At 42.6% G+C, this 23961-nt stretch overlaps 2 protein-coding genes across 7 annotated transcripts in view; one reads left to right on the top strand and one right to left on the bottom strand.

The window, feature by feature from the left end:
- Positions 1 to 8656, bottom strand: part of SERPINI1 (serpin family I member 1) — a 44795-nt gene extending 36139 nt beyond the window's left edge. For both annotated transcript variants that reach the window (XM_066325702.1, XM_066325703.1), the window contains exon 1: positions 8641 to 8656. The gene's annotated coding sequence lies outside the window, so the exon portion shown is untranslated. The remainder of the gene's footprint in view (positions 1 to 8640) is intronic.
- Positions 8657 to 8868: 212 nt separating this feature from the next.
- PDCD10 (programmed cell death 10) lies at positions 8869 to 23527 on the top strand. 5 transcript variants are annotated; one of them, XM_066325701.1, is made up of 10 exons: positions 8881 to 9013; positions 9665 to 9740; positions 11422 to 11501; positions 15265 to 15471; positions 16022 to 16075; positions 17438 to 17555; positions 18212 to 18338; positions 18653 to 18731; positions 19045 to 19127; positions 20670 to 23527. In XM_066325701.1, exons 4-10 carry the CDS (start codon positions 15376 to 15378, stop codon positions 20749 to 20751), a joined length of 639 nt encoding a protein of 212 aa, XP_066181798.1. In that variant the 5' UTR covers positions 8881 to 9013; positions 9665 to 9740; positions 11422 to 11501; positions 15265 to 15375; the 3' UTR covers positions 20752 to 23527. The 5 variants fall into 5 exon arrangements, with proteins under 5 accessions (XP_066181796.1, XP_066181798.1, XP_066181793.1 ...); XM_066325696.1 differs by having other exon boundaries at positions 15257 to 15471; XM_066325700.1 differs by lacking the exon at positions 11422 to 11501 and having other exon boundaries at positions 15257 to 15471.
- Positions 23528 to 23961: the final 434 nt, after the last annotated feature.

Here is a 23961-nt window from a genome sequence, read left to right as displayed (position 1 = left end):
GGGCAATACAGGAAGGTCTAAATACCAACTTACCCAGTAGGCAGGGCTCGTGATCCCTGTTTGCATAACCAAATTATGAGAGGAATTTTTAAAGGCATTTTTACCACATTAAAGCCACTGCTGAGATCACCATGCCAGGTCCTTTTCCTAGAAACTTCCAAAACTTAAAGTGGTTCCTCCAGTGTGTGCTCAGAAGATTGGTTCAAGGTTAAGTCTTATGATTTTAACAGTTTTTCAGCTGAAAAATATTCAGATTTTTACTCAAACCCGAGAAAGAGATCCCATTCCCACAGGAACCTTAATCTCAGATGAATCCATTTCAGAATCTGCGCTACTCAGGCCTAGAAATATTCCAAAGCAAATGAAAAAAAAATATATAAAAAAAAGGAAATAACAAGAAAAAAATAAGCAATTTCCCTAAGCATTTCCATAGCTTGCATAAAGACATCAATTACCATAGCTTGTCTTCTAAATTAATGATTCACAGTGATGGATTATTCATGCAAGTCGGCCAGCTGAACATTATACTTTGACTCTGGGGAGAAAGTATAGCATGTCTTAATTAACTAGATTTTGTATATGCCAAAAGATACCCAGGAAAACTTTATTTCTCTAGTCAACCAGGTAAAATGTGAGCAAACAGAACTGATGGTAATTGTAATATGCAAAAAAATCTTCCATAGTCTCAGAATCCAGATTTAAAGTGAACGAGGAAGAGCACATTGCCTCAAGTGAGCTCTGTAAAATAGATCCAAATTGCCATTTTTGTTGAATGAACTGACTTCAGATCTGCTCCACTTGAGCGTGAAAAAGATGGAAATTTCACATTAATATGCTGCTTCCTGCCTCGGCACAACCCTGCAAGGCTTCAGGGATGGCACAATTTCTTGTTTCGAAAGGATATCAAGTCTTTTCCTGACTGAAACGCAACCCAACACCGAAATTTTCTATGACTTGAATGATAGGTTATTATCCCAAATATTTTCCAAATGAATGCTGCGTTCTAATGGCCTCCTTGAAAATATTTCTTGTAAACATTTTCTGTGTTGGGGAAGTCCATTGAACTGTTTGTTACTTTGATCAGGATGGTGCAAAACACCCTTTTACAATTCCAACAATATCTGGGATTTGCACTTACTGGCTTTCAAAGCGTTTTTCAATCACGGTATTGAAAGATCTACAAACAAAAAAATGGGAATGCCACGATAAATGTTGCAATTTATCCTTCAAGTAAGTAATAGGAACGATCCAGTGTCTCTAGAAATCTATACCAAGCTGCTGTGAGCCAGCAAAGATCACCATGCCTGATGAATGAAATGCCCAGCTAGCAGCTTACATGGCTCATATAGACTGAGGTTGTTCAAAGTATTAATCACACTCAAACAGAGCTTTAACAAATCAACCTCAGATTCTTCACAGCCATTCAGAGTTTGTATGAATAGGAAGAGTCTGTTTCCATTTTATATTGGAGAAATGTAGGTTAAGGAAAGATTAAGTGGCTTGTCCACCACCAAAATATCTAAAAACAAAGAAGTTTTTACCTTCTTCCCTTAAAACTATCCTATCCATTGGTGTTACCTTCTCTGAGCTCCTGGGATAATCCTAGAGCCTCTGAAAGCAAAAAAATTAGTTTTGTCCTTGCTCTCTCAGTACTGCAGCAATATTTCCAGGGATTCTTCCAAAGCCCAACACTTCCTAAGGAATTAAGTAATAACTCCAGGATAGGATAGTTACATGGATAAGGATTAGGAAAGGATGGTGCAAATCCATTTAATTAGTCTCTACCAGTGCTGAGGTGACAAACAGTGGGAACACATTTTTATACCTTCATCTCCACAGGGTTTCACTAAAGGTAGCAAAGATCCTTATGAGACACAGCTCCTTGTAACAATTCTTAGATGCAGGTTTGAATTTCTGCTGCTTTTCTCCCCTTCCAAATACGAGCTGTCCTCGTGTTCTTCTTGGGAAATATGCTTCCATCACTTCAAGAACTTGTTTGCCTTGTGACTGAGTGAAAGCTTGTCCCCTTGCAGCTAAAGGGTATTTTGCTGTCACTTCATATATGGGGACCTGCTATGTGTTATGTCAAATCCACAAGTGCACTGTGTTCTAATATTGCATGCACATTTCCCTCCCTCACATTTCTATATGATAAACTACTAATGGCATTTTTCACTTCATGCATATCATCCCCTCAAAATAGATCTACTTACAGTCAATTTGATTCTTACTCACTGTCATGGGTATCTTATATGCCCTGCTGCTCCACATCCCCTGTAATTAAATATTTCTGCTTGCTTTTTTCCTAGTATTTGTTTTCCTTGGTATCTTCTCATATATCTAATATCCTGCTTTCTTTAGTGCTTTAACAGAGGCACGGTAGGAAGAGCAGATGGGAACAGTCAGCTACAGATGACACCAAGCAGCTTCTGAGCAAGTGGAGACCCCAAAAAGCTCCAAAATCCCCGTGGGGTTTGGTGACACCAGGACATTCCCTGTGCCTCAGAGAGGTGGGGAGGACTAATCCAAGGCACTGTCCTGCAGCCAGCTCAGAGCAAGTGCCTGCAGTGACCATAGAGGTGACAGAGAACTGGGGAGCTGCAGCCAGGCATGCACAGCACAGGGCACCAGGAAGAACAGGAATAATCACAGCTACAAAGCACCCCGAGCACAGCTGTGTGTCCTTGCAGAGGTGGTAGAGGTGAAAAGAAGCAGAGATGTGTGAGCACACACTGCAGGAGCACAGAGCCCAGTGGGCACAGCAGAGGAAGGAAAAGCATGGAAAGGAAGATCCCTGTGGGCAGGCCTGGGCATGGAGGGACGAGGATAAAGCAGCCCAGAGGATGGAGAGGGAAGGACCAGCTCAGAGGCACAGGAATGACCCGAGGCCAAGGCAAAAGAGCCCTCCCAGACTTTCACTATTACCAGCTGGGGACAACACATAATCCCGATCTGTCACACTGAAGTCAGCATTCCTGCAGGATGGAAATGAGATCACAGCAACCACAGAGCAGAGCAGCGCTGAATTAAAGGCAGCAGCTCTGAATCTCCCAGGTTTAATTGCCAACTGCAGGATTGCTGCTCCTCCTAACCCTTGGCTCGCTTCTCTTCAGGTTCTCAGACCCTGCTGTTCTCTCCTCCCCAGCTCCCCAGACTGCAAATCTCCACCAGCAGCTCCCTGGACAGACAGAACCAGGAGAGCAGATGTGAGATGGATCCTGTGACTGGACTAATCACAACCACAGTCCCTTGGCACAGAAAAGAGAAGCTGCTCCAGAGCACATGCAGTCATGAAACAAGATCTTGTTTGTCACTCTAGACCAAGGAGGTGTAACAGGCACATTGAGCATTAATCTAAAACTCTTCTGTCATCTTCAACTCAAACATCAGCTTTGTCAAGTGTTCTGAACCCTTATTTTAGAAGTGTGGAGTCAGCTTCAGTTTTTCCCAATCAAAACCCCACCTTCTGCCTGTAATATTACTGTGAATAAACAATGTTACTTGAATAAAGAGGTTTTTATTTACCATATGCAATTGCACATGCTTTAAAGATAAAATAGCATTACTACAGTGTTTTAAAAGTCCATATCCAGTTTAATAAGAGACTAGTTTATTCCTCTTTAGCACTTGTAAGAGTCATTAGACATCTTTCAACTCCCACTAATTACTTTGGTTTTGGCAGACATTAGTGTTTCCTCCTCCTGCTTTTTTGAATAAATCTGAAATTAACAAGTCAATAAACTGACATATTTACAGTAAAAATAACTCGGCTCCCCTGTCTTCTTCCTCCCACTTCTCATATCTCTTAGCAGATGAAAAGGTCATCATTCACCTACAGGCTTTACACACACTCGTGAGGACCTGGGCACTTTCCCTTTGCATCAACCTCATCTGAAGTTGAAGACCTGATATTACAGAAGCTGTTCCTGTTGTCTTAGGTTTTGATTAATTGCTTTAAATAGTTTAGAAACTGGAGCAAGTGGTTCTTTTGAGGAAAAAAAAAAAAGATATCTGAGAGAGAAAACATGAGTTGCTTCAGTGAACTCCAATTGCTGTGTGAAGTACACAGTCATTAAATGCTCCAGGAGCTGCTTTAATTTAAACGTGGGGGGAAAAAAAAGCAAAAAAAAAAAGCATTGAAAAAGGGCAGTTTTGGTGTACCAATTAAAAAATGATGTCTTCAATCTTTAGACCCTTCCAACTCCAACTTACATAACTGAGATGTATGGGGGAAAACTAGGGCAGCAAACATCACCTCAGCCACAGAGAGAGTCCCCAAACCCTGGCACTTTGTGCTGTGCCAGGGAAGGAGGCAATCTCCCGTGGCTGAGTGATGTGAGCAGCTCCGACAGGCTGGCTGTGCCCAAGTGCCCACGCTCTTAACACCACCCTGACATGCCAAGGGCACTTAAAAAAAAAATCACACTGAAAAGTAGATGTCCAAGTCCTCCAGCTCACTCCAAACTTCCACAGGAGAATCGAGGCTGGAGTGGCACTGCTGCTCAAACAGTACCAGATGCAAAATGCAACTGGTGAGCAGCGTTTGGGGGTTTTTTTCTTAGTGCAAAGGGAATTAATGCCTTTGTTTTCCGTGGTATCTGAGCAGAATTCTCAGAACTGCAAGAGCAAAACAAAGCCTTTAATGTGCCGTGCAGAAAGTTTAAAAGGAAACGAGAGCTCTCTTTCTGAGATGAGGAAATCCTCCCAAACCTACTGGACACACAGAAACACTCATGAGAAAAACGGAGGGAAGGAGAAAAGCACAGGAACTGCAGCTCTTCTGTGGCCTGGGGAGATCACTGCTGGCTAACAAGTGCTTGGTTTGTACATCTGACATCCCCCTGCACATATGGCACAGCTTCAGTTTGGATTCTGACAGAAGAGATCTTTCCAGAAGCAGCAGATTGTCCATTAGGTCCGTCAAGCCATCACGGGGTTGGAACTGTCAGACTCACACAGCAGAGCAGGAACAGAGAGGATTATTTAGCAATTATTTCTTTAGCTGTAATGATGAAAGACTTCAGGATGGAAGTACACAAAGTATATAAATTAGTGCAAAGGCAGCCAGCCTATAAATTGGAAGCTGGTTGGTTAAAATGAAATGCAACCACGCTGTTTTAACTTTCTTCTTCTAGGCAGTAAATTACTTGTTGTTATTGATTCTTCCTGAAAGAAGAGCCTCAAGGACTGCAAAAAATATTTCTCGAGAATTACCATAATATTTAAAAACGGAACTAAACCAAAAAATCTCTCACAACACACGAGGTCAAATCTCATTAACCCAGAAGCCACACACACATTTAACTCATTAGCTTGTATGAATAAGAAATTTCCTTTTTTCCCCATCTCACAGCCACAGCTGCTCTGCAATGACTCCAAAAGCTCAGAGAGGACATGGATAACTCACGCAGCTTTTATCCCATTAGCCACGGTCTGCAGTCCTCATAATCATCAGCTTTGAAGTGTATTAAACAAACCAGAACATGACCTTAGAGCTGATGTTTTAATCACACCACGTAAGAACAATTCTTTATCACAGATCCTTCATTATGGCCACCAAACGAGATGCTACTGAGAATTACCCAAGCCACAAGCAGGCAAGGAACTGCTCTCACATCACTTTATAGCTACAGCCCTTCTTCCACATAACCTTTGTAGTGATTGCACTGCTGTAAATACCTTTATTTACACCAGAAATAAACCCATTCCTAATGGGATCAATGCATCCCTACATCCCTGTCATTTTCTACTGCTTTAAATGCCAAGTACAGAGGGAAAACAAGCACCAAAAACTTCACTGTTATTACTGAACTATGGGATTAATTCTTTTGTCTTGAAGTGCCACAGCTTTATTTCCAGGACTACTTCACAAAGAAGTTTACAGAAAATGTGTTTTTCTGTCAATTCAATAATTCAAGACTCAGAAAGTATTTCTGTTCCTCTTGCAGGAATACCTGGTATGTTATTTCCCCCACCTCTAAGTTTAGCCATCCAGTCCACAGGACCATGCTGGGAAGACACAATTGAAACCCCAACATTTTTAAGGGATTCCAATATAAACTACTCTGTTTTTTTGTACATACAATGTATATATTCATAAGGACACATTTATCACTAATTACAGCTGACTATACAGACATCTTTCCCTACCATCTGCCCATTATACTGTATCAGAGATATGCAAGCACATATAAAATAGAGAAAACCAAACATTAACTTTGAAAACCATGCTTACACACCAATTTTTAACGTTATTTTGAACACACAGCTTAATTCAGATAACAACAGCCTGAAAACTGAGTATAGGACAGATGTACCCTACATTAAATCAGCCTGTGCTTTACACAGACAGAATAATGTATTGCCCACACAGAACACAATTGCTAGAAATTATTTTAAAAGGTATTCAGGCATGCCAACTATGTGTCTTCACTGATGATGAGCAACCCAAAAAACAAATTTGAAATTTTGAGAAGTAAAGCACTAGTCGAAGAAGCCTTTAAAGGAGCAGGGAGTAGTCAGATCTTGCTGTGAAGAATTCTACCAGCACTAACCCATTTTCATTGCTACGTGTTGTGATACAGAAGGTTATAAACTGCACTAAGCAACACATAAATACAACATTTACATCAACAGAATAAAATTCAGGAGAGTTATTACAACAGCAGTGCTCCTGGAACTGTTCACCCCTGAATATGAAAGGAGATGACTGACACGTTCATGAATAACTTTCATCTACATGTGAGCAAATCGCTGACAATGGCAGATGAAGAGACAAACTCAAAGCAAACTGAAAAATCCCAACTCAAATTGGACTAAAGGACGTGAAAATACAGGACAGACAGTCTCACGAGGTCAAATTTTGGAACTCATGACTGCCTTTAACAGGCAACTTTACACTGCCACAAGCCTTCACATTGTATTACATCTTAGGCTGCCCCTGTGTGATTCTGTAGACAACCCACACCTTAAAAAAAAAAACCATCAACCATTCCTGCTCCCTCCCTTCCTTTGGTATGTATTCCTCATCACACTCAACCAAGCCAGAGCAATTCTGAGAAATACAATGGATATGAAATGACAAAGTGTGAATCTGGTCCGAACCCCACGGTCCAACCCCAAAAACTCCAACCAAGACCTGACAGAATCTGCAAAAGTATCACATTATTGATGGAAGACGTAACTATCTCAAGTTTTAGCAGCTCTACAACTGCAGCTTTATTTAAACCATATTAATTTCAGTGAAAGAATAAAGCATCATTAAACGGACATTTGGCTCAATCTACGCTACAACATTTTGGTAAACACCTCTCTCCTACACAGAAGGGCGTAATTTTCCATTAGACTAAATCATCAGCTCACATCAAAAACGAGGGGAATATTGAAGAATCTGAGCTCAGAGGTGATTAAGAGCACAAAACTCACACACATTATGCAGGTTTTAGGAAGCCCTTTAATAGGAGAATGCGTAGAGTATTTGATATGTGAGAGATCATCCAGCGATCTGATTAAAACAAAAAACGAAGTGGCGCGGGAAGGAGAAAATTCACATGTGTAATGATGTGTAAGAGTCCAGGTGCATTTTTTCCTATTTTTGCCCCACCCAGAGCCCTTGCTCATCCCTAAGGAGGGGATGTGGATGAGTAACACGGACACCTGCACATCATCCCTGTTCCCTCCGGCATCCAACTCTTCCCACCTCACCACCAGCACTGCGAGAAGTTACAGCCAGCGCTTGACAAGTTCAATGCTTTAGCTGCTCGTTTCCATGTTCACATCGAGGAATTCGTGCGCCTTAACATCAGCGTTTAAAAAAAAAAATAGCGAGCGTTTAACAGCGACACATCAGAAACGCAAATCGGAACCTCGAACGGAGATGCTGCTTTAATATTAACGCCAAATTCTAATCACTGAGCTCTTCCCGCGATGTAATCCCAAACTCCAAACCTCAAAGCTTACTAGGAGCAGAATTACCTCGGCAAATAATGCCCAAGTTTAGTTCTTTTCACGGCCAACACTCGGGGCGCACAGTCGGGGCGCCAGGACGGGGCTGCCACAGGCGGGAGAAGCCCGAACCCGGCGGGCTCTGGGAGCCCAGCTGGCAGGGAACTCCCGGATCGGCCGCAGGGACACGGCGGGCAGGCTCCGGGACACGGCACCGCGACACTTTCCCCGGCGGAGCACACCGCGGGCAGGCTCCGGGACACGGCACCGCGACACTTTCCCCGGCGGAGCACACCGCGGGCAGGCTCCGGGACACGGCACCGCGACACTTTCCCCAGCGGAGCACACCGCGGGCAGGCTCCGGGACACGGCACCGCGACACTTTCCCCGGCGGAGCACACCAACTCCGGCTGGAGCGCTCCCGCCGGGCTGAGGGCGGCTCCGTGCCCCGGCCGCCCGCAGGAGCCCGGCGAGCGCCTCAGGGGCTCTGGGCTTGCCCACACCGGGGAGACAGCTCCGGTGCCGACCGCCTCCTCTCCGCCGCAGCCCGTCCCGCCTCCCTCAGAGAACGCCGGCGACCCCCGCACGGGCAGCGGCTCCCCCGCACCGCCGCTACCCCGGCACGGAGCTGGGCTCGCTGCGCCGCAATACGGTTTATCCGGTCGCACAGCCCCGCGAAGGGCCGGGCGCACTCACCGGCACTGCCGCCGCCCCGCGGTGCTGCCGCCCGTCCGCGCTCCGCCGCGGCTCTGCCGCGCTGGGCGGTGCTCCGCTCCGAGCCCCGCTCCGCCCGGCGCTGTCCCCGCCCCGGCCCGCCCCGCAGAGCGCTCCCGCCCCCGGCGCCGCTCGGCATTGTGGGGCTTGTGGTCGCCGAGGGCGGACTACGAGCCCCAGGGCCCCGCGCGCGGTTCCGGACAACGCCTGCTGTGTGGTAACACCGCGGATCTTCCTCCTTCTCCTCCTCCTCCTCCTGCTGCTCCTGCTCCTGCTCCTCTCGGGCGCTTCCGGCGGCGGCGGCGGCGAAGCCCCTCGGGAGCGGCGGGGGCTCGGCGGGCCGGGGCCGGGGCAGGTGAGGTGCCGAGCGCTGCCCGGGCCGGCGCTCCGCGGGCTGGACGCGGGGCCCGCCGCGCCCTGCGGGGCTGCCGGGCTGAGAGAGCGGCTGAGGGCGGCCTCGGCGTGAGGGGAAGGTGCGCGGGCTGTCCCTTCCCCTCCCGGCCGGGCGGTGACCTCTTTCCTCCGGGCCCCGAGGCACCGCCGAGGGCTTGTCCTTCTCCCCGCCCTTCCCGCGGCCGCGGGGGCTGCGGCCTGGCCCCGCTCCGGGGCTCCCGGCCTGGGGCCGGTTCCCTCGGCCCGGGCCCGGCAGGCGCAGGCCCGGATGTGTTTTATTTTTGTGTGTATTATTTTTAGCTCGTCCTCTGGGAGCCGAGCGCTGTCAGGTGGCTGCGGCGGGCAGGGAGAAAGGGCGCCTGGGCTGCTTCCCTCTCGGTGCGCCGGGGGAGAGGTGTAGGTCGGACATTAGGGAGGAATTATCCACAGAAGGGGCGATTAGACCTCGGAATGGGCTGCCCTGGGAGGTGGTGCGGTCACCGCTGCTGGAGGGGTCCGAGGAGAGGCTGGACGTGGCGTTCTGCTTGACAGGGTGGTGTTTGCGGGAAGGTTGGACTCGATGATCTTGGAGGTCCTTTCCAGCCGGATTGATTCTGTGATTCCTTCTCCGCAGGGTCCCCCCTTAGGGACAAAGCAGCCAGGGGAGGTGTTCAGGGCCGGGGTGTCCCATTAAGTTGCTCACTGAACTGGTGAGTTGGGTTGGTGGTTTTTTTTTTTTTTCCTATAGCTCGCACACACTGGGTGCCTGAAACCTTGTGCTGTTGCTGTTACCAGAAGAACTAATTCTCCTCTGGTATTTGTTCACACGTTGGAATGTATTTTTGTCCCTTTGGAGCTGTGTCATACCTGTTTGCGTTTGATAAAGTAATGGCTTCACTTTCACATTCCCAAAGAGGCGAAAAAGAAAGAGGAAGGGGGGTGTGCTGTGGTTATTTATTCCAGCATTCACGACCTGTGCTCAGTTATGCTGTGTAACAGTTTTGGTGTTGCTGACTGCTGGAACTGGAGCACAGGCTGTAGGGTCTCACGGGAGACACACACTGGGGGTATTAGGACAGATTAAATCACTTCCATTTTGAAGTCCAGCGAAAGAACACGGACTAATTATAAGCCTGACTTCAGGCTAGGCTTGTTTTTTTTTATTTTTTTAAGTTGATACGGTTCTAAAAATAGACGTCTTGGATTTATCACAGGTCTGTGTCATTTCTGAATTAGTCATAGAACTGCTCTTACAGTAATCAAATGCATAAGCAGTTCTGCTTTGGCAGAGAGAATTCCACTGCAGGTGACTGTTACACGTGTGTGGGGATGTTTGAAAACTGTATTTCTGTTCTAGTGAGAGGCATTTGAAGGCACTTTGAAAACTCCAATGCTATTTGCTGGTGACATTCCTTTTATTAACTCTTCAGTGAACCTATTTGGTGTGAGAATCAGTAGGATATGGAATGAGTTCAGCCTTTTAAGTCTCTTGTTATCGTTGCTGATTTTAAAATACAGATTGTTATCCTAATACTTGATCTGTATGCTAATCCCAGTGAATCCACCCAGAGTCAGTTTTAAAGAGAAGGAAAGTAATTCTGTATCTGAAACAAAGCTTTGAAGCTCTGTATCAAATAATCTAAGTTATACAATGGGAAATAATTGCATTTGATAATTAAAATACAGTGGCAGGTAAAGTAATATCTGACAAAAAAAATTAAATGTGGGTTAGGGTTTTCTTTAATTCAAGTGATCATTAATGATAGAACCAGAGTTATGAAGAGAGGTGTGGGGTGTGTATGTAGTTAAAAGAGCATATTCTGCATTTTTTTTACTTCCATAAACTTTACACCAGCAATAGTAAATTACCTACAGTCCTGCCTCCCAAGCATGTTGGTCTTACATTTTGATTCAAGCTCTGCCTCTGAATTCAGATGGAATTTATGCTGTTATTCCCCTTCCCCCATTCTCTCTTCCTTGGACTTGAATGACTGGACTTTTTCTGGTGACTGTGGGATCTCAGATCAGGCCAAAGGTGAAACCTCTTCTTGAATCTTCACTGCAAAAAAGTGGAGCAGAACCTCTTGGCAGTCAGGTAGTCTGTTCTAGCAGGAATGGAGCTGTGATTTTTGACATAACCATTGAAATAATAATATTTGTAATCACTGCCTTGGGCCTTGTTCCTCTGTAGTACTTTTTTTAAAAAAGAATATCTAAGCACTTGCCAGATCTCGGGTAGATGGAGCCTGGAGAAGGGAACAGAGACAACATCAGTGCAGAGGTAGATCTGCTGATGACAGAGCTGAACCCCTGCCAGTTGATACCAAATGTTTCTGTTGGTTTAAAACTGGGAAAGTTGAAATGATGAGAGTGTGCTCTCTTTGCTTTCAGCCCTGCTTCAGAAGAGTGTGTTACACAAACACCTTTCTCTGATGGAAGCCTCACTCATCTTCAGCCTGGCCTAGGAGCAGGTGTGGATTTGGGGAAGTTGGATTTGCTGCAGTTACATGGTCGTGGTTGTGTTTTTATGAAGCAGCTCTGCTGGATTTAAGTGCATGACCCAAAGTCTGTCAGTAAATGACACGAATTGGAGAAAGAAAATTCTCACCTTAGACAGACAATGGTAGTTGTGCATTTGGGAAGTGTCTTCACCCTTTTTGGCAGGGATTGGGTTTTGAGTTTTTTTCCTGCTAAAGTTCAGTTGAATGATTTAAAATGTCACTGGGTGGCTATGGGGGAATAGGTCTGTCAAAGAACCTTTCCAAATCTATTCCTCATCTAAAATATACCAGCTCTCTGTGTTTGCTGACTGGCTGGGACCATATTTTAGTGCTGAGACTTAATAGTTAGAATGTAAGATTTATTCTGGCAGTGAAAGCACGTATTCCATGTTAGTGCATCTCTTGGAATACAGCCTGGTGTGTTTGATGGGTCAGGACTGAGCAGTCAGGGTTGTATTAAATGCTGTTTTAGCACAGTTGACAAATCTAGATGCTCTTTAAATTCCCTGTATCATTCTGGACATTCTCTCCAGGGTTCTCATTGCACACCCATAGGTTTGGGGCTGTGGGGTGGCTGTGACAAAGAGGAGGATCAGGCTGACACTCAGTTCAGTGTTTGGCAGTGTCCTGCTGTCTTCTCCTCATCTGCCCCCTCAGACCAATTAACAGGTTTGCCAGCAGAGTAACACCTTTTATACATCTTCCAGTTTTCCAGGATTTTCTCAGCTCTCACCACTCCACCGTGCTGTCCTAATAAATCACCTCCTCATGGAATCTTATTCCACCTTTTCTGAGGATGTCAAAAAAGCCAGATGACAGATGAAACTAGGGTAAACTCCTCTCAAAGAAAAGGCTCTTTTGAGATTGGAGGAACTGAAGTTAAGCTGTTACAAGACACTGTCATGAAGTCTGGCAGCTGTGCAGAGCTGCTTTTGATCACATCCTAAAAGAAATGCTGAAAGCTCCTCCTTGTTGTGTGATAATGTGCATTAAACTTTGCCTTGAGTCAGGCCATTTCAAAGGTTAAGTGGACTTACTGATACTTGATCTAAATAGAACAGAAACTTCAGTTTCCAGGAGGATTTGGTCCCTAATCAGGATTGAGACTTTCTTCAAGGGTATTTGGATGTGGTTTAGTGCAGCTATGGCAAACTGACTTTCAGTAACACAATGAACACGGAGTTCTTGTGAAGATAATTATTCTTTCTACTTAACACTAGCAAAGAGTGAAGTGAATAAGGTACATCCAAAAGATGTCAAGTTGATTCCTAATGGAAAAGAGAAATAGTTTGAGAATTTTAGCAGTCAGGTACTTCAGACGCTGTGATGCTTCCCAGTGTATCTTCTGGAAAACTGGGAGATTGCTGAAATAATGAACAAGCAGTGTGATAAATGGAATATATTTCTTTTCATACCTTGGCAACAAAAATGTTCTTAAATATTTCTTGTGTGCATGTATATATAAACCCACCTCTTCAATTGCAAAATTGGTATCTTTTGTATTAATATAAATCCAAGTGTATTTTTTTAAAGAGTGTCAGAGTCTGGAAAAGGGGTGATAGATAATGTATAATTGTTTTTATATGAGGGTTTTAACTGTAGCATGGATTAGTAACAATAGCTTATGGTTCTTCAGGAGAAAATGAGTTCTTCATGGTAGCTCACAGTGTAATAGGTTTTCATCATCATAAAAATCCATCATTTCACTTAGTATTTCCTTTTGTGCATGCGTGGATACTGCTAACCCATAAAAACAAAGTAATTATATCTAATGGCAATTTTGTCCTTTTTTGCCCTTCCTCCTGCCATAAAAAATCTTTTTGGGTAGAGCAGAACAATGTTCAGCGACCTGATTTAACTATTTAAAAAAAACTGAATCTGAGAATACTGAGAGAAAAACTTGCTATAAATTAACCTGTGGATGCTCGTGGTGCTTGTCAGATGTGTGAGTGGATATTTACTGAACTTCCAGAAGACAGCAAAGCAAACAGATCTCCATCCAGCAGGGAATACACATGGATAATAAATGGGACAGCTTGTACCTGCAGCAGGGAGTGAAAACTTGTTCAGACAAGTTCCTTCCCCCCATGTGAGCAGACCTGGCATGAATTTATGTAACTGAAACGAGTTCTTGGGAAAACACTCAACTTTTTGAGGAGTGATGAATATTCATTTGTATTCTTCCATGCTCTTGACAGCTGTAAGATACCTGGGGTGGGTGAGAAAGCTGTGAGACCCCTGATGATGGCAGTTCCATCCGTGTGGATGGATTTCATCCATGCAGAGCCCTTTCTAAAGTCTCAGGAATCCTTTTCTGGAGCTGGAGGGATCAGCTCATCTGTGGCACTTGGAGGTTGGAGCAGCACCAGAAGCAAAGTGAGGTTTTGCAGTAAGCAGTCCATGTTGGAAGACTTGTATAAAGTTTTGACTGTAGTCAAGTTTAATTTTGCTTCAGAAAAAGCTCAGATGAGCTATGCACAAAATTTGTAGACATCCAGTTTATTCTCTGTGCTGACTGCAAATCAGGAACAAATTTCGCTTGTATAATTATGGCTAAACAATTATTTATCTGCTCTGGACAAAAAAGACCTGTTCTTCTGTTTAAACAGCCTGAAGATCTTTAGCCAGTGCAGAGCGTAATGAGGAATATAGCTTGAAGAAATGTCTTGGCATGTTCTGAACCTGTTCATACTCTCAGGAAGTGATGTTGATTGCTGGACTAGTTTCTGCTGTTTCTTATCATTTCACTTTTTTCACTTCTTACTAAAATGTCAGTAAATTACCCAGACATGCAAATGTCTGGTGTCTGGAGGAAAAAAAATCTCTCCTCTAGTGCATTAAATACTCCTAGCAAATCTAAAACTTAAACCCCTTAATATCTTTCTTTGTATCTTTATTTCTGACTTGGACTTCAGGTCTTTGAACTCAATCATGTCATATAAAATATTTTAAAAGAGTCTGATGAATAGGAAGTACAGCAGGCTGGAACAAGGGGTTTTTATCAACAGTAAGGTGACCTTTTTTTTTCTTTTCCACATCATTTCTGGGTCTGAGCAGTGATCCTTCCACGTTGGGTACGATGAGCTGGGCTGGGTGGAGAACTTCCAAAACAGAGGTTCAGTTACTGGAACAATAATTTTCCATTGAGTTCACATAGCTGGGGACACACCCTGAGTGGAAACATGACTTCAGCTTATATAAAACCAAAGATGCAGTGTTCACATTGGGATGGGTGGAAAGTAGGCCCTGATCTCCAGGAGAATCACAGCTTTTGATGCATGTGCAAAAATAGGGAGTATTTATAGGTCGTTTTAATAGTCACAATGCATCTGGATGAAGTTTGGGGTTACATATGTAGTGCTTCCCAAGCTTTTTCTGGATGGGGGTTGTCAGGAACCTTATGCTGCTGCCTGTGAGTGGTGGCAAGATTTTTGTAAATATCACATAAAATCCCTGCTTTCAGGAGAATTGATCCCATAAGAACATGAAGGGAAAAACACTTGTGGTAGCACCTTTTCTTTAAAATATTCACTCAATAGATATCAGTTGGGGTTTTGAAATTATACCAAGTGGTCATTCCATGTTTACTTGACTGATGTCATAAGAAATTCCAGGTTTCCAGGCAGTAAAACTCACCTTGATCTATGCCTTGTCATTTTTAGAACCCATCCCTCAGGAGCATTTGTAATTGTGTGTTTGCTTTCTCTTTTCTCACACACCCTAAGGACAATAGATTTCCCAAGTCCTTCAAGTATTCTTGCACAACGAGGAAAAAGAGGAGACATTTCAGTGGATGAGGAGTTTTTTGCTTCTATAGTGTTTTCCTGGAGAAGTGGCTCTTTGAATGAGGATGACAATGGAAGAGATGAAGAATGAAGCAGAGACCACTTCTATGGTTTCCATGCCTCTCTATGCTGTTATGTACCCTGTCTTTAATGAGGTGAGCTCCAGTTTACCTTAGAATGCAATAATTGTCTTTATTTTGGGAAATGTGGCCACAGGAACGTGTTGTTCATCTTCTCTCTCTGCATTGTTTCACCCTTCCTGCCATGAACAGTTTCATGGCCATTAAAGGTTGCTTGGTCCTGAGCTTTTCTCTCACCTTTAACAGAGGATTTTCACAAAAATCCCAGCTCTGATATTCTCTGGCAGGAAATAGCACACAGTCGAACCTGTGAACAGCTTGATGCATTTTAATTTTACTGCTGATGGTAATTTAATAGGATATTTGTTTTTCTCTGAGTATCAGAGATTGCCAAGATTTTCTCAAAATCTTCTGTCAGACTTTTACTGCAAAATACATCCAGTGATTTTTGTTTTCATTTGTGGGGGGAACTCTTTCCTTTGGGATTAACTTTATGGTATCTCTGAAGTGAGACCAGCAATTTGAATCTTTCCATTCTGCTTAATAGGGCAAGGGGTGATTACTTGACTTGTTTTGTTCTGATAACAGCAGAATGCTAATTATTGATTCTGAACTTTTATTGCAGCTAGAAAGAGTAAACCTGTCTGCAGCTCAGACACTGAGAGCAGCTTTTATTAAGGTGAGAAGTAACTTGCATTGAAAAATGGTTGTTTCAAAAGTAAGCTGTGTATGATGAAGCTAAAAGGTCAGCTTCTTGTTTCCTTGTCTTTTTATCTAAGACTTCATGCTTGATCCAGTAGTCTAAAAATAAAGTGGACAATTGCATGAACTGGAAGCTTGAGATGCCTGCAGATGTCATGAGGAGAAATCTGAATGGGCAATTTTAAACAGACTCTTCTCTTGTCCATATAGAACAAAAGCTTAAATGAGGGAGCAGTCAGTGAATAAATTATAAGCTTAGTCTAAAACTCACAAGATTTGTAGAAGAGATGCTCAGGAGCAGTAGCACGTAGCAGACTTTGAAATTGGTTTACAAAGTGAGTGGTAATGGGATTGTTTTGTGGATGAAGTTCAGTGTTTGTGTAGAAATCCAGCAGTAAATGGAAAAAAAGATTCTTCTGACTTTCCCATTGTATTCCTAAAGAGTGAGGATACAGATATTCCTTTACACTGCTTAATTGAAGTGGTGATGCTTTGAAATATTGAAACAAAATAACAGCAGGCATGACTTATCTGAGCTGTGCAACTCAGGGATACTTCCCTGTTCCTGCACTTAAATCTAAATTACCCTGATTGTCCTGAAGTCTCAAACTGAGCTCCTACAAAGTGTGGGTTGGCTTTGTGTGTTTTCACAATTGGTGGCAAGGAGCTAAGCTGGATGTTAAACTGAGATGTGGTAAAAATGGTAGTGCCAGCTAAAAAACCCACCCAGGCTCATTTTTCTTCCACACAGAGCAGATTTTTGGTAGCAGCACAGGTGATGTGAACAGCTCCAGTGTTAATCCAGCTCTGTACTTAGACATGTCATCAATCAAAAGCTTTTTTTTTTTTTTTTTTTTTTTTTTTTTTTTTTTTTTTTTTTTTTTTTTTTCTGAAAGAGCAATTCCCAGGTGATGTCTGAGCATATGATGTGATTCATGAGAGGCACATTTATAAATGTCATGGGGAAGGTGGGGGATAGCACCTGTGCTGGAGTGAATTAAATTCCAGAGGATACAATATCTTTGTCTCAAAGCTTGGTGTTTATGAAATATAACAGGATAGAGACATCTATTAAAAACTTGTCTTACTCAAATTAAAATGAGTGCAAGGGCTTGTTGGAAAAGTTACTTATACAAAATCAGTGATGTAGGCCAAGAAAAATTAATTTTGTAGTGAAAAAATGTTTTTAATGTAATGTAATGTACTGGTCTAAAGCCATTAGACTTTCAAAGTTCTTACCAAACTCCTGCAGTATCTGAAGCAATTTACCTGAAAATCCTTGTGCTTGCAATGTCCAGGTCTTGCATATTTAAGAATACAAAATTTCTCTGCTCTACAGGCTGAAAAAGAAAATCCAGGTCTTACACAGGACATCATCATGAAAATTCTGGAGAAGAAAAGTGTGGATGTGAATTTCACAGAGTCTCTTCTGCGTATGGCAGCTGATGATGTAGAAGGTAAATCCAGTGTTGAATAACTGTATTTTTAATTACACTGTTAATTAGGAACATGCAATTCTCTATTTTTCTTTTCTTTCTGGAAGAGATTATTTGTTTCTTAGTAGAATTTTTTTCAGCATAGTAGAAGAAAATTTATGGTTTTAAATACTACTGCTGGGGAAATTAAATCTCCCTGAGAAGGATGCTTGATGAATAAGAGAAGGAAAGAAAGAAAATGAATGTTTAGAACTATGTTTTTATGGTTTTTATGGCTGCATAGTTCACCTTTTGCAATGCTAACAACCAGGAAAAGGCAAATATGGAGTATAACATCCTCTGGTTTTTTTCCCCTGCTTCAAATTAAAAGCAGCAGTTACACTGTCACAGAAGGAGAATATACTGCAGGCTTTAAGTTACTTTAATACTGAATTTGATGACTTTAATGTCTCAAATAAAGTCAGATGGGCTCTTTTTTTCCACCATGCAGTAATAAAGGTGATTGTTGCACTGTCCTGACTCACACAGGGGTTATTCACTGCAGGTCTCTGCTCATGGCTCTTTCTGTGCTGTTCACCTTCAAATTCCCCCTGGTGCATTTTGTGTCGTGTTTTCAGCTGTCACTGCAGACTTGGGGACAAACTAATGGTGGCTTTGAATATGTTCTTTTTTGCCAGAGTATATGATTGAAAGACCTGAACCTGAATTCCAGGATCTTAATGAAAAAGCACGAGCACTTAAACAGATTCTTAGTAAGATTCCAGATGAGATCAATGACAGAGTGAGGTTTCTTCAGACAATCAAGTAAGTACAATATGATGGATTTTGCTGCAGATGGAGAGGTCAAACTCCCTGTATTTAGGCCTGAATGTTGAAATTCTGTAGATGTAGCAGCATTGTTCCCATTGCAGGAGAGCCTGATCCCAGTTAGAAATGATGAAGGTGTTACTTGACCCAACTTGCAGGTTCCAAAGCTGAATTCCCACAGTCCTGGGAATCCTGTCTGACACTTCCTCTACAGAGACTGCCCTAAGAAATACCTGCTAGAAAGGGATTAAATTCCAGCATTTCATGGGATCTCCTAAGGATGTTCAAATTCTCTTTTTCTTGCCCAACAGGGACATTGCAAGTGCAATAAAGGAGCTTCTTGACACAGTAAATAATGTCTTCAAGAAATACCAGTACCAGAACCGGCGGGTACGTGCACCAGCTCTTCATCTAATATTTCTGTTGGCAAAAGAGGAGGCAGCATCCTTTGGATCAAAGGATGGATAGGAGAGATTAGCTGATCAATGGCATCATGCTTTAACAACAAAATGGTTGTATGAGAGGTCTCAGGAATTTTAGACAAAAAAAAAGATTTTTCTTTGTTTCTTCTAAAGAAAAAAAAAAAAGAATTTATTCCCGATGTAACATTCATTAATTTTCTGATCAGGTGAACCTCAAGGTTCTCACTCTACCCAGAAATATGTGAACTAAGACTCTGCTCCTGGTGTTTTTGTTTTTGTAGGCACTTGAGCACCAAAAGAAAGAGTTTGTAAAATACTCCAAAAGTTTCAGCGATACTCTGAAAACCTATTTTAAAGATGGAAAGTAAGTATGCTTTTGTCCTGTTGTTTTGATGATTTACATAATGAAATGCTTTGTTGACTAACAGGAAAATAGGACAAGCTTTGGGGTGTAAGCTGCCTCTTTTAGGAGTGGCTTCATAATTTCCTTACCTGTGTCCTCTCATTACCATGGCTGCATTAAAATGCTGTTTCTTTTGTAATGCCTTTGAGGAGAGGGAAATTTGTTAAATAACACCACCATGTAACACTCCTGTGCTGTGTTAGTTTTGAATTTGAATATGAGAAGTTAAATTTCCTGGCCCTGTGTGGGTTTTCTCAGTGCGTATACAAGGACAGAGAAATTATGGATTTTTTTATTGAGAAAAGTAATTTACCTATTTGAAGTATCATTTCAAATACAAAACATCTGTGCAGGGTTCTCTCTGATTTACATTTTTATTGGCCTTTCTTTATAGACCCTCACAGTGCTCTGCAGTGTCTGGAATGATTCAGCTGAATCTTTTCCTAGCTGAACATTTTTTGCCTTCAGACTGAGGCTTTTTCCAGGCCTTCACCTTGGGTTTTGAAGTCACTCTTCCTGTAAAATTCACTGATTCTTTTGGAGGATGAGTGGATCCCCCTCAGATTCTGACAGTGCCAAAGTGTTCTGTTTTAAAGATGGAACCAACTTTGATGTCAGCTCTTGTTGAGCTTGGCAAAGGCTGAGAGCACCCAGGAGATGGTGCATTACTAAAGGAGAGAAAAGTCTTGGGACCAGCTGGGAGTACCATCCTGCTCCCATCAAAGCATTCTTGGGTTTCTCTCCTTTTCCTGGAATTGGGGCTAAATTTGATGCAAAAAGGAGAAGTTTAGGCTTTGGTAGCTTTGATTCCTGGACAGAAGTACTGTGTGTTGTGGCCTTAAGCTTAAAGTGTGTTGATGATTTGCAGTAGTGTAAGAAATTCCATCAGGCCTGTGTTCAGGAGAAATTGCAGTCTGTCTGAGCTGCACATGGGGTGAGATCCTGCTCCCCCAGAAGGGAACAGCACTGAACACAAGCCCTGCTCAGACCTCATTACTGAGCTGAAAGATTCCGTGACCCCACACCTTTCTTAGCAAAAAGGGAGCTAAAATAGTGTGCTGCTGGCACATGTGTGCACGTTCAGTATTCCTGGAGGGAAGAGTTGCCAATTCTGGAATTCCTGGCGGGTGAAGAGCTCAGCTTTGGAAAGGTGTTTAACAATCACAGAGTCAGAAAATGGCTGTGACCTTAAAGATCATCTAGTTCCAAGCCCCAAATCATCTGCTCCACGTTTTTCCCTTGGTTATGTGAATCCCAGAAAGGATTGAGATGTCAGTGATGATAGAGAGCCAAATTCTTTTCCAGTTCCTGCCAAATAAGCCTTTTTGGGATTAGCTATGCAAATGAGGCTGGCTGCCTGCCAGCAGGGAGCTTCAGGTAGGTCAGCACAGGGTGGAACATCTCTGTGCTTCCAATTCTCCAAGCCTCCATGCCAGTAATGCTGAGTTTCTCCAATGCCATGTTTCTAGAAGGTTCTGAAGCAATATTCTTCTCTTTCCACAGGGCAATAAACGTGTTCATAAGTGCCAACCGACTAATTCATCAAACCAACTTGATACTCCAGACCTTCAAAACTGTGGCCTGAAAACTGTATATGTTGAGAGTTGTACTTTTCAGTGATGGATAGGGTACCTTTATATGTAAATTTTAAAGTTTTGACTGTATAAATTATCAGCTCCCCTCTCTCTCGAGGGGCCTAATGCAGGATTTTGAATGGGATTATTGCCATCTTACACCATATTTTTGTAAAACATTGTAGCTTAATCATAATCTCACGAGGAAGATTTTGCATCACTTTTTTGCTATTATCATTCTTTTCAGAATTATAAGCCAAAAGAATTTTACGCCTTAATGTGTCATTATGTAACATTCCTTACAAGAATTGTAAATATTTGGTGTTCTGTTTCTGACATTTTAACTTGAAAGCGGGAAAAAACTGCAAGATTATGTATTTAACAATATTGGTGGCAAATATTCAATAAATAGTTTACATCTGTTAGACTGTCTTTTTGTATGTGAACAAAAGTGCAGAACTCATCTTTCTAGAACTGCAGAACATTCATTCAGTAGAAAAAAAAATTAAAATTATTTGGGTGCTTAAAGCTACCGGGAGTTCAAATCAGTGTAAAATGAGGGATTTTCCTTAAAACTGAGATTTTGGCTGTTATCTAGACCAGAATATCAGAATAATTATATTAAAATGTCTTTGAGAAAGTAACAAATAAACCCAGAAGTGAGATGTGCTTTTGTTTTTGATAGGAACTAGATCTCACTTCTTTCTTCTGTCAGTGGTGAGTTAACAGGTTGGTTTTTTTTTTTTTACTCCTAGGCTATTCCAAGGTTTGGAGCACAGGTTTATTTGAAATATATGCAGCAAAGATTAAATTTAAACTATTCAGAGAAGTGGGTTTGAATTTGTCCCCTTTGGGAGGGAGGAGGATTGGAGCTAGAACTCTTCCAGGTAGCACTAGTGATATCTATACTATGCATGCCATAAGGCAACTTTGTTTTTTCAGGGAATTGAAATCATGTGAGACCTCGACTGACAAACCTTGGCTGTGTAGGTGGTTAAGAGCTGCTGCTGGACAGGTGAAAATTCTCTCTTTGTGATTTCCTGGTGATGTTTCACAAGTTCTGACGAATCCCTTTGGAAGTGCACCTCGAGCTGATTTGGAAATAGAATAAACTTCTGGAAGTTTGCAAAATCTGTGGCCGTTACTAGGAAGTTTAGGGAAGAATGTGAAGCAGCTGCTAAAGCTGCACAGGCTGTTGCAGGAGGAGCACTCCGGGCTGGAAGAGCACAACTGCTACAGAACTCTTCCCTGTTTGGCTCTAAATGGTGAAGAAAAGGTCCCTGCAGGTTGTCTGGCACACTGGCCTGGTGCTGTACTGCTCATCTGGGGCAAGTGCCTTATCCCAGGTTACAACAGCTGGGTCCTTGCATTGGCTGAGCTGCAAGGATCAAAAAGAGGGGGAAAGGCAAAGTGCAGCCTCCCCAATAGCACTGGATGTTCTGCTGTCTGCTTGTGCATGGAATCGTTTCCTCGATGGGAGCACTGACTGTAGTGAAATAGAACAATGTGAAGGAGAGTGTTGTGTAAAACTGAGTTCTTTGGGAATGTATGTTGTGCAATTTTTTGGTTACACTTGGAGCTGTAAAAGCAGGACGTGGTCCTCAAAGCTTGCTGGTCAGTCTGTCCTCTGTTCTGACAGTGGGGTCTTGTGTCCTTAGCAAAGGGAGCTTAGGAGAGGGCTGCAGAGGCAATTTAGAGTTCCAACTTTCTGCTATTTCTTCAAGCTTGGCCTGCTGAACTGTCATTTTCTGGCAAGGGGTAGAAGGACAGCAGTTGTTAGAGCTGACGGAATTTAAGAGTAATGTTTAATTTGCATTCTGTAAATAGAAGGATTGAGTTGTCTCCTTGTGGATAATGCTCACTTAAGTCATAGCTCCAAAGGGCTTCATGAAAGATCCATGAGTCAGGGAGAAGGAAGGGAAAGGCCCCTGGAGTTTGGGATACTTCATCTGTCTTGCAAAGAGTGTTTGGTACTAGAGAGGCTGCAGCAGTGGCTGTAGAGAGAGAGAAACACAAAAGATTGGGTTAATTTTATGAATTTAGCCTGATTCCCATAATATTCTGAGATTTCTCCATTTTCTTGGATTGTGCAGGACAGTAATTAATGCTGGCAATCATTAGTTGAATGAAACCATGTTTATGTCTATGGGTGGTAAAAAATACGTATAAAAAAATCCATTTATGACTGGTTTCCCAAACAAGCTGCTGTGTTACGTCCTGCCAGTTGATTCCTTGTCAAAACAGAGGCTGTTTCATCAAGAACTGAACTGTTCCTGTTCATCAGTTCTTCCCAAAACCTTGATTGGGTAAAAGGTACCAAATACAGGGCTAAGCTTCAGGTTGTCTGGCCAATGTGTTTTGTTTTATTTTGAACCTCATTGTGATTTCTATATGTTACCCTTAAAAGTAATGGAAACTTATTCATTGTAATCAATGTCTGGTAATGGGAAAACTTGAAAATTGGTGTCTTGAGGTCACACTCTTCTGTTGTGTGCAGTGAATCCATATCTAGTGGTCTTACAAACCTTTCTTTTTCACTGAATATGAGCTGGGACATATGTCTGTCAAATTTTATTGTGGTTTTGCACTTTATTATTCAAGTTACCTGAGTAGCTAAAAGATAAGTTTCTCTTAAGGATTTCTGATGCAGCAGTTAGTGTTGCAAAATGCTCTTAGAAAAATCTCTGCTGTGAATGTGGGTTATAACTGCTATGATAATGTTAACATACAGAAAACCAATCTAATAAACAAAATAAAACTTTGTATATTTGTTAATGAAGCAAAGAACCGTCTTAATCACTTGTTTTGATTTTCCTCAGCCTGTAAAGAAGTGAAGAAAAGCTTAGGCTGGCTGGAAGCTCTGATACTGATGCACAGATTTGTGTGCAAGTCTGTGAGATGGGCCAGGTGCTCAGGGTTTATCTTGAGGTGCCAGGAAGTGGTGAGTATGAAATCACACTGTGTCCTGGTGTCAGACCTTCCTTGTCTCCAGCCACCAGGAGCAGATAGTGTCAGTCTGGATCAAACTTTTATCTTTCCATATGATCTTATCTAGATTAGCTCCTTCTTTAATGTGCTTTTTAGATCTCCCACTGCGTGTCCAGGGAAGCCTTGTTTGTTGTGCAGGTGTTGTCTCCTCATTTCACACGGGCTCTGCCCCTCTCACTTGGGTGGGGAAAGGAAGAGAAGGCTGTCCAGACAAACTTGCCACAAATCTAAGC

Source organism: Sylvia atricapilla, chromosome 10 (assembly GCF_009819655.1).
Source record: "Sylvia atricapilla isolate bSylAtr1 chromosome 10, bSylAtr1.pri, whole genome shotgun sequence".
In the NCBI taxonomy this organism is placed as follows: Eukaryota; Metazoa; Chordata; class Aves; order Passeriformes; family Sylviidae; genus Sylvia; species Sylvia atricapilla.
Note: the sequence above shows the minus strand (reverse complement) of the source record. Positions and strands in the feature narration are given on the sequence as shown.